The sequence below is a fragment of the Leuciscus leuciscus genome (assembly GCF_965113295.1).
Source record: "Leuciscus leuciscus genome assembly, chromosome: 17".
In the NCBI taxonomy this organism is placed as follows: Eukaryota; Metazoa; Chordata; class Actinopteri; order Cypriniformes; family Leuciscidae; genus Leuciscus; species Leuciscus leuciscus.
The window spans coordinates 12,956,661-12,966,230 of NC_138741.1; the positions used below are offsets into that span (position 1 = coordinate 12,956,661).

The 9,570-nt window shown below is 36.6% G+C and overlaps 3 protein-coding genes across 3 annotated transcripts; 1 reads left to right on the plus strand and 2 right to left on the minus strand.

Annotated features, from left to right (window-relative positions):
• Nucleotides 1-16: 16 nt before the first annotated feature.
• On the minus strand, nucleotides 17-1,518 carry cinp (cyclin dependent kinase 2 interacting protein). The gene is made up of 4 exons (XM_082142908.1): nucleotides 1,126-1,518; nucleotides 841-973; nucleotides 633-762; nucleotides 17-338 (listed from the first exon to the last, which is right to left on the minus strand). The coding sequence occupies exons 1-4, from the start codon at nucleotides 1,290-1,292 to the stop codon at nucleotides 136-138; spliced, it is 633 nt and encodes a 210-aa protein (XP_081999034.1). The 5' UTR covers nucleotides 1,293-1,518; the 3' UTR covers nucleotides 17-135.
• Nucleotides 1,519-2,735: 1,217 nt separating this feature from the next.
• adprs (ADP-ribosylserine hydrolase) lies at nucleotides 2,736-6,486 on the minus strand. The gene is made up of 6 exons (XM_082144238.1): nucleotides 5,996-6,486; nucleotides 4,628-4,724; nucleotides 4,340-4,547; nucleotides 3,862-4,049; nucleotides 3,354-3,454; nucleotides 2,736-3,275 (listed from the first exon to the last, which is right to left on the minus strand). The coding sequence occupies exons 1-6, from the start codon at nucleotides 6,168-6,170 to the stop codon at nucleotides 2,938-2,940; spliced, it is 1,107 nt and encodes a 368-aa protein (XP_082000364.1). The 5' UTR covers nucleotides 6,171-6,486; the 3' UTR covers nucleotides 2,736-2,937.
• A 160-nt stretch (nucleotides 6,487-6,646) lies between these two features.
• Nucleotides 6,647-9,468, plus strand: haus2 (HAUS augmin like complex subunit 2). Its single transcript, XM_082144241.1, has 7 exons — nucleotides 6,647-6,991; nucleotides 7,862-7,967; nucleotides 8,054-8,149; nucleotides 8,243-8,312; nucleotides 8,405-8,537; nucleotides 8,665-8,773; nucleotides 9,004-9,468. Exons 2-7 carry the CDS (start codon nucleotides 7,881-7,883, stop codon nucleotides 9,115-9,117), a joined length of 609 nt encoding a protein of 202 aa, XP_082000367.1. The 5' UTR covers nucleotides 6,647-6,991; nucleotides 7,862-7,880; the 3' UTR covers nucleotides 9,118-9,468.
• The last annotated feature ends 102 nt before the right edge of the window (nucleotides 9,469-9,570 follow it).

The window sequence follows — 9,570 nt, forward strand, 5'->3', positions numbered from 1 at the left end:
TTATGACAAGAAAGTATTACAGTACAAAAACAGCATTTTATTTTTTGAGAGAAATTTGTAGGTTGTACAGATTAAAGCTATATACATGTGGGGATATGCTTTTAATTTGTCCTCAAGCATAGATTCCAGACTGAATTACAAAGGTCTGTGACCTGTTTCTAATAGCAAACTCTCTAGCAGCAGTTTTCCACTGTCGTCAATGTAGGGTTGATACAGCCAAGATGACAGGTAGACCATTGAAAGATCAGTATTAGAAGTGTGGGCCAGTTCCTGAAGTATGGTCTTCTTCAGTGCCAACTCCTGCTTGTATGACTCGTAAAGCTTAGAAGATACTTCAGCTGCCATGAAGAGGACAAAGAAACAAAAGGTCAATAACATGGGACTTAAGGGATAATTCCATTTTAAAAATTACATAGGATTTACGTGTATTTCAGCTACCAAACTCTGCAAATAATATTTGATTATATTATGGTTGTCTTAAGGGGGTCACATTTGCAAGGTAATATTTATTCATATTAATCTTAGAACCAAACAAATTCTACTAAAGTAAACTCTGGACATACCGATCAAATTAACATTTGTAGAAAATGGGATTAACTTGGTTTATGATTATGAGCCTTTATTTCTCTTACCAAACTGATGAGTGGGCCACGTGTGAAACAGTGGTTCTGCTCTTCCTTTCTCTCCATACTGGAATGCTTCTAGCTCACAGATCCCACGCTCATCACTGACCATTTTCTCCATCTTTGACAGTATGTTTGCCTTTGGTGAAACAATTTGGACTACATAAAAATGTTACAAAAACACAATACTAGTAATGCTCCTCCTCCAAAACTGTACCATTTTATCCACAACATCTTGTAACTTCACACATTCTTCCTCAAGCTCTTGGTTGCTCTGTTTAAGATTCTTTGAAGGGTCTCCAGCTGCCAAACTGCCTCCTTCCATAACCATATCAGACTCCATATTTGATCTGGGAACAGAGATGATAGAGAAAACAGGCTACATGTGTAAAAGAGCAGGCAGATTGCTAACAAACGCATTTATTTAAATATCTGATTATATTTTAATTTATATTATATATTTTTTAATATTTAGACATATCAATTGACATATTAAACTTACTTTTTGTTCAGTCCCAAATTAACTATTTTAGTCGCAATCGTGGATCCCTCGTCATTTAATCGCTCCCATTTCAGGATGAGATTATGCCAATCTGCAGCGTTGTCCTTTAATTTCCTGGCACTTCCGGTCAAATTGCCTTTTTTTCCTGGGGTCGTGGACTCCGACATTATGCATTTATTATTATTAATATGTCCAAAGCATAAACAGCCGCTGAATTAGGTTGTGCTTTTCATCATAACGCAATTTATTAACCTAGAGCAAATTAACTATTTGCCAATGTATCTCCTCTGTATAGCTGTCGTTTAATTAAAGTATTTTAATTCGTAACAATTAAAAACATCGCAGAAACTCACGTGTGTCTTCTTTTCTCTACTTCTACCGTTTAATGCTATGACAATTGCAGAGTGCGTTAGTGCCACCTACTGGAACAGAGACCTCCACGTCGGAGAGTTTTCTAGTGCAGCCTTAAAGGGATACTCCACTTTAAAATGAAAATTCTGTCATCATATACTCACCCTCATGTTGTTTCAAACCTGTATGAATTTATTTCTTCTGCTGAACAGAAAGGAAGATATTTAGAAGAATGTCAGTAACCAGACAGTTTCTGGTACCATTGACTTCCATAGTATATATTTTTTTCCTACTATGGAAGTCAATGGTCTGGTTACTGACATTCTTCTAAATATCCTTCCTTTTTTAAAGTGGAGTATCCCTTTAAAAAATTATAATTTAGTGAACTCTTGGTTTGTAATTGTACCCCAGACCTCAGATCCATAGAGAGATTTCTAGAACCAATTTAATTACTTTTAGCCACATTTTGATTGGAACATCAATGTAAAAAGCTCTTTGTGCTTTGTCTCTCAGGTTTCCTGTGTTGAATTATACCAAGGTATGTTTAGTTTTGAGTGTGTTCAAGAGATATGTTTTCTATTAAAATAGTATAAAAAAAATATAAAAAAAACTCAAGTATACAAAACACGTTTTCAGCATATTGTGCACCATATTTATTTTTCAAATGTTGTAGTAATCTGTGTGGTTCAAAATGTATAATATTAATATTGCCCTTGTGACAACTAGTATGAACACAACTCATTTGGGTTTTGCCAAATAATTCAAATGTAATGTTTCTAAAAAATCTTTAGAAGTATGTGATTATATATTACAGATTTGAATTTCCCTATTCCTGAAAATGTGCCATTACATGATTATTTCATTCACCTGAAGTGGCTTGAAGGAAGTAGTTGTATTTCCTCTCACAGCCCCACAAAGGGCAGCAGACATCGCTTTCATTCTGAAAATTAATGTGCATTCCCCTACCAGCCTACATATAGGATCCTAAAATATAGGATTCTCATGTTAAATTAATACTAAATAAACAGATAATTAACATGGGAGCCATGTGTGTAAAAGGCTGTTTATATGTGTGTGTTCAAATCAAAATACTGCTCAAAATATAAATTGTAATATATTTTTTTAATTTGTGTTAAATTAGAAAAATGATAAAAATGGAGACATGTTCACTAGTGAACTTCCGAACCCCACTGCAAATAGTTTTTAGAACCATTTTAAATGTGACAGAAAGAAAGAATAAAACACAAGATTAATACCAATGAAATTATACCATTTTCTTCTTTTTATTGTAAACATTTTGAACTGAAGATTCACAATTTTATAAACACAGATGATGGTATATAATCAAGTGCATTTGACACTATAAGCCAAGTAATGTTTCTCTTATGTGTGGCTGCATGTTGCATATGGCCCTGTAGTGGGTCAGTCAGTTTTTGTGGTGCACTGACCACTGGTGTGTGTTTACAGCTGATTTTTCTTGTAGCTTGTTGTCCCCCTGTCCTCTTCGAACTGTGGAAGGCAGTAAAGATCATACAAACGGTGTGCTAAATCATCGGCCTCCGCCACCCCTTCGCAGCTCATCTGCCAGCTCTGGGGAATGGAGTCGATGCCATAATGTGCCCCTGCAATTGCCCCTGCCATGCAAGCAATGGTGTCAGTGTCGCCACCCAGAGCCAAGCTGTAGGCTATTGTCCTCTCCAGTCCTCCGAACTGATCTGGCAGCCCATCCCGGGGCTCCAAACAATGCAGCACGCAGAAGATAGCGGTGGGCACTGACTGTAAGGCAGCGATGCCATTTCCTAACGCAAAGAAAGAGTGTCAACTACAAGAAAAACAAAGCAGAATGCCATTATAAAAATGATCAAATCAATACTAACCCAATTCAGATATGACCTCCTCAATGCTCACACCATTTCTGTCCATAAGTTCTTTCACCCTGTGCAAACGTGAGCAATATGGGAAGTCTGATAAATTGAGTCTGTGGAATAAAACATAGTGGGTCAGAACCATAGAGAACTCTTCTTAAAGTCAGCATGAAACAGAAGTTGCGAATGCGTTTTTATCAATGTTTTTTAACTTACATTTTTTATTTATTTACGTTTTAGTTTCAAGTTAAACTTATTTCAGTTTATTGCCAAGACAACATTTCAAATTTTCATTCAAGTCAAGTTTTTCATCTAATACATTTTATTTCAGGCTTTATTCAAATCACGAAAACTTTTCACGATTTTAATAGATGACAATGACAACATTGCATGAACAAAAACAGTTTAAACTTCAAAATATATTTGTATATATTTAGAACGACATGAGGGTGAGTAAATAATAGAATCTGCATTTTTTGGTGAACTGTCTTTTGTTCATTCTTTTGATGGGCTTACTTACGCTTTAGCATCAAGCTGGGCTGTTTCATCTTTTTCCATCTCTTCCATTTCTGAGATCAGTTTGTTGATGAATTCTTTGGGCAGAGCCAAAGCACCTTGGAGAGACAGATGGACAGCAAGGGCTTGCAACATCGCCCCGTTGTAGCCCAAAGAGCATGAGTGTGTTAACATAGCGCCAAGCCGTGAGTACTGCCAAAAGCAAATGCAAGGACAGAATGTTAACCTGGGAGGGACAGTCCAAATTAGTGAAGTATTTAAACAAGTGGTTCTTAACCTTTCTGACTCGAGGCCGCCAACTGTTCAGCACAATATTTGAATATTCATAGAAAAAATTCTTGATTAGATGTGTTTTTAGCATTCTAATATATAGAGTCTAAAGCTATTGTTGGTTGCAATTCAATCTTTTTATGGCTACTTAGCCCAAAATGCTAAAAGCTTAAGTCTACCAGTTTAGATTCAACAGTAGGATGACTTTTCACCTTGCGGACATCATTGCGACTTCTGAAGGCAAGGGCGAAAGGTGCTGCTCTCATGGCACCTCCATTCCCGAAAGAACCGCGACCGCCAAACTGAGCCTGTGCCGGCTGGAAGACATCCTTCAGATGGGGCGATGCAAGCTTCCGCAGAACCTGTATGACACCTGAGCCGTAACCTCGATCCGGAGCAAGGTTATACTCCTTTGCAAATCTAGAATCAAGTAAGATGATCAGGGAAAAGCAAATACTTGCTTAAAAGGACTCTTTTAGCCATTTCCAGCAGTAATGTACCTTCGAGCCATGTCTCGTTCATCAAACGCCATCCTGGTGAGGAGTGAATCTGCAACGCACCGCATCATGGCCGTATCATCACTGTACAGAAGAATTCCTGGATAAAATGTAGATGAGATGTTGTCTAAAATTGTAACATAGTCAAAAATGTTTTATGATAGTAAAATTGTGAAGTCACTTGTCTTTGGACCGAAAAGATTTGGTACGAATGGTACTAAACTTGGTGACTTTTTTGGCAATTGCTATATGAACACACACACACACACAAAATTGTGGATAGATTAGAAATGGCTAAATGGTCTTGTATCACACTTTTAATCTACAGGAATTAATAGGAAGTATGATACAGAGCAATTTTTTGGGTATGTAAATATGTGCTCTCAATAATAAAATAAACAAGCAACAATATTGAGAAAACAGCAAGCATTTTAATAAAGCATAAGAAAAGCATCTGATCATAGCAACGTGGATATGTTTGCACGAGCTCTGCAATTTGGCACTGTAGTAAAGTCACGTCATTTATTTATATATCACTTTATCAAATAGATTGCTTAAAATCAAGCAGCTTTACAGTATTAAACATGAAAAACTGTGCCAGTGTCTCATTTAATCAGAAGTACAACTTAATTTTCTACTATAAAGCATCTCTCCAGTGTGTTCATGTTTTCACTCTAAGCTCTAAATATATATCCAAATGTGAAACATTAAAAGTAATTATGTCTGAAAAATACTCTAAGCAACTTGGGAATACATCGCCTTATATTCAGGAGTTGAACAACGAAACTGAAACACATGGTTTTAGACCACAATAATTGATTAGTATGGTGTAGAACCTCCTTTTGCAGCCAATACAGCATCAGTTTGCCTTGGGAATGACAGATACAAGTCCAAAAGTGTTTAATTGTTCAACCACTGGATGTGTGTGTTTAGGCTATATGGTGGATACTGGATATGTATATGACTATACATCTATTAATTCATCTTTCAATCATTTGATTTTAAATACATTCACCTCTATTTTTAACTTAAACCATGTATTCATTTATAAAAAAAAAAATTTTCCCCCTAATATTTGTATTATTTTGTATTGAATGTACCATGAAATCCCCAGTACCAAGAAATCCCCTACAAATAAAATGTAATGCTTTCGGTCTTTTTTTGACCGCGACAGATCACGAGTGACCACTAATTAGGAATACTAGAGGGTTAACAAAGACTTCAGGACATGCCAAGGGTTATAAATCACATATTAGCTTAGTACGTGATATGGCCTTCTGATATGAATACTGTCGTAATCTGATTACTTATCAAGCCTCAAGTAAATATACTTTTAATATAAAATATACAATGTAAATATGGAATGCTCACCGTCGCCCCGTGTTTCATCCTCCAAAGCGCTGAGATGCTGAAGGACTCGATCCAAAGGCACATCCACAGCGCCTTCAAACTCACCGCCTATACAGTCCCCCAACACCGAACCGACCAGAGCTCCGCGGAACCGGGACAACATCACCGGCGCTGCTATACGCGCCGCAGCAGACATTTCTCCTACTGTATCTTAGTATAAACGCAAACTTCACGTGATAAACAGATTCAGACGACGCTAGTATGAATCTAGAACAGTGACATCTGGGGTTTGTTATGCTGGACTGTTGTTGTCATTGTGTGACCCGCTTCTTACCGCAGCATGTCAAATATAACCGCATCACGATTCATCAAACTATTCGAATATTTTCGATTGACTTACTAAAATGGATATACCTAACTTAGCAGAAAGGGTTGTGTCTATTTTATTTAATGCCTTTATTTCATTATTTAATTACAGAACCAATACGATACGGACCTACGCAAACAGCAATGGATGGTGCGCAGCTGCTGAAGGAAGTGATCTACGTTTCGATGTCTGCTGATTCGACAAATTCTAAATTCTGAAATTATTTAAATCATGAATATAAGGCCGTTATAAGGCAAGTCATATATATGTATACGTTTGTAGTTTATTTATAAATTATTTAAACTTCTAATAAAAGTGCACAATTGTTCTTCTTTTTGTGTATTTGTGAATCTGCTGACCTGAGAAAGTATCACGGCTTCTTTTACTGTCTATGATCACGACGAAGGAAGTTGCATTGCGCTCTATTTTCTGTGATCTGTATGTCATATGCTTATTATTGCAGGTTAGCGATGAATCCTGTGCCAAATGTATGCATATGTTGACGATATCTGCTCTTCTTTGACGCTTGCGTGCTGTGCACTAGTGTTCAAGTGAGAAGTTACAAAGAGGCGGTATTTTGAAACAACACAGACGTTTTATTTGCCAAAATCAGGCAGATCGAGGACATCACATTGATTCAAGAACGACAGGTAAAATACGGAACGACATGAAAATCATAAGTCACGCAGCAATAGTGTCAGCAAGCATCTATATTAATAAAACAGTTGAAACATAGCAACTAAGAGCAACAAGCTATCTATCTAGTTTTACTTTAGAAAGTAAATTACTGGGCGTTCATTGTTTTAAGAGTCTTAGAACATGTTTTACGAAGGTTCATTTAATGTCTCCAATGTCTATCAGTGGACCACGGAACACCTGAAGGTATAGTTACCTTTTGAAAATTAAAGTCACCATGAAATCAAAGTGGACAATTCTTATTTGTAATGGAATATTGCATTATTTATTATAAATGGTTTATCCGTGCACATCATTATTTAAAATAAAATAATGTGTGCTCGTAGGCCCTAATCTTTAAAAAATAATCTCCCTCTTGTGACAGTCTCTCTTTGATGACGTATTTAATGGCGCGAGGGCGGGACAACCTGTCACTCACATGAGATCACAGCAGTAGCATACAATCAATTCCAGATGGACAAAATCAAGTCCCGTCCTACAAAATATCTGCATACTTGGATACGCATCACACTAAGGGGAAAAAAAGACTTCCGTTTCATGCTGACTTTAAATGGTTTCTCGGGGGAAAGCAATACGCTTGCGAGATCATGTAAAATGTTTGCAAGCAAACGCAAAGGTTTTGCGGGTTAAAGCGAAAACTTTGAAATATAATTTTTCCTTCCATCTGATATTTTTTCCCCATAACAAGAATGTCCGTAGGGCCTATGACAAAAAGATGCAATCTGTTAGTTTTAATAAAAGAGAATCCCTGGGACATGAAAATGTCCATATCTGAAGAACCACCTTCATTTATCAGGCGGTTTTGTTTGTTTTATTGCCACCAGGTCTGGAATCACGTATGTAATGAATCCCTGGGACCCCATTACTTACACAGTGACACCTGCTGCTAAGATTTTAGCCAGATGTGTAACATCAGGTACCATGACACAGGTAAACCAAGAGAATATATTTTTTTTACATTGATTATAAACAGTTCTGGTGGTTAATGTAATACATTTGTGTTGTGAATCTTATAGGAGGAGCTTGATGCTCTCCCACGGGATTCAGAAGTCTTTTCCTCGTATTTACTTGAAGCTGAGCAGCTCAGCAGAATTAGACATGATCTTGATCAGGTTGGAAACAAACTAGAGCAATGACAATTTTTTGCCACTTCTCTGATTTACAAACCTTAAACAACTGAAATGATTTTCTATTTGTTGTTTTAGACTAATTTAGATCTAGAACTGCTGAAGCTGGAAAGAGACGGTGCAGACGTCACTCACGGCCATTACCTCAGTAAGTGTTGGAAACGGAATTGTGCGCATAAATTCACATTTCAACCCGGAATTACACATACTCTAACTCTATATTAAAATTTTCTTCGTAAGGTCAAAGGTTTGCTTCCTTGCAACAGTTCACTTCCCACCTTCAGGAAGTGTTGCGAGAACAGACAGTCCTGCGAGAGAGACTCACAAAGCCACTGTGTCAGCAGAACCTGCCCATTCAGGCTGATCTTCACAGGTCAGAGGCTTTTAATGTGCCTCTCAAACTAAATGGTTTTCGTTTGGAGTTTCAAATTGTACTTTTGTATCGAAATATTTACTTACAGTATTGATTATTGTTCAATGTAACATAAATCTGTGTGCAGATATGTGGTAGAGCTCATGGGGATGGTGGTGGAGTTTATTCAGAACCTGGAAATGAAAATTGAGATGGTTCGAGCAATTCCAAACACTGATAGTTATCTGAGTAATCTGGTAAGTCTATATACACACACACTCTATACAGTATATATATGTTTTTTTTGATGAATCAACATGAATGTGGTCATTTGAACTAAAAATATACAGATCTATGGTGGTTAAAGGTTCATATAAAAATGTGTTATGCTTTGAAGCCACTGTCTATGTGATGTTCTTCCCCTTTATTCTCGCAAACATGTCATGTTTATAATGTAAATCCATATTATAACTGTTCTCCCCATCAGAACAATGGCAGAACTCAACTGCTGGCTCAGGTCACTGAGGTTGAGAACCTGTACAAGCAAGTTCTGAAGCGACGAGGACATTCACAGACCAACGTAAAAGACACATCTAGTTGATAAAGACTTTCAGAATAAAAATCACCTACTGTTTGTTCAGGATACTAGTGGACAGTGAAAATTATAAAAATAACTTGTTACAAAATCCTTGACTAGATTTAGTATACATTTTTACATTTGCATTTTCTGTTGACTTTATACTTCTAAATATAAGCTCTAATATTTTGTTTAATGTCTCTATCTGTGTACCTAGTGGTTGCTGACAAGTAACTTTGATACATTAGAGAAAACTGATTTATGGATTATATTCTTTAGCAGTATATATACATTTTCAGGCATGTGTTTAATTTTTTGTGAGTTTTTCTATTGTAATAATTATAGTGAATAAATGTTTCACATTTTTAATCAAAACCGAAGGGTCTGAGTGCTGGGAACCAGCATCATGTATTATATTGTTTGTGTACTACATATAGTCTACTTTAACAGATATCTCAATATACTATCAGTGTAAAA

What these genes read in the sequence shown, in the direction of transcription:
- cinp (XM_082142908.1), bottom strand. Translation starts at nt 1,292, where the DNA reads ATGTCGGAGTCCACGACCCCAGGAAAAAAAGGCAATTTGACCGGAAGT. An exon ending in AATTTGGGACTGAACAAAAA is followed by an intron (nt 974 to 1,125) that starts GTAAGTTTAATA and finishes CTCTGTTCCCAG; the next exon opens with ATCAAATATGGAGTCTGATA. An exon ending in AAGATGTTGTGGATAAAATG is followed by an intron (nt 763 to 840) that starts GTACAGTTTTGG and finishes GTTTCACCAAAG; the next exon opens with GCAAACATACTGTCAAAGAT.
- haus2 (XM_082144241.1), top strand. Translation starts at nt 7,881, where the DNA reads ATGAATCCCTGGGACCCCATTACTTACACAGTGACACCTGCTGCTAAG. An exon ending in CACTCACGGCCATTACCTCA is followed by an intron (nt 8,313 to 8,404) that starts GTAAGTGTTGGA and finishes TTTCTTCGTAAG; the next exon opens with GTCAAAGGTTTGCTTCCTTG. An exon ending in ATTCAGGCTGATCTTCACAG is followed by an intron (nt 8,538 to 8,664) that starts GTCAGAGGCTTT and finishes ATCTGTGTGCAG; the next exon opens with ATATGTGGTAGAGCTCATGG.
- adprs (XM_082144238.1), bottom strand. Translation starts at nt 6,170, where the DNA reads ATGTCTGCTGCGGCGCGTATAGCAGCGCCGGTGATGTTGTCCCGGTTC. An exon ending in GTCGCAATGATGTCCGCAAG is followed by an intron (nt 4,050 to 4,339) that starts GTGAAAAGTCAT and finishes TGCTTTTGGCAG; the next exon opens with TACTCACGGCTTGGCGCTAT. An exon ending in GCCCAGCTTGATGCTAAAGC is followed by an intron (nt 3,455 to 3,861) that starts GTAAGTAAGCCC and finishes TTTATTCCACAG; the next exon opens with ACTCAATTTATCAGACTTCC.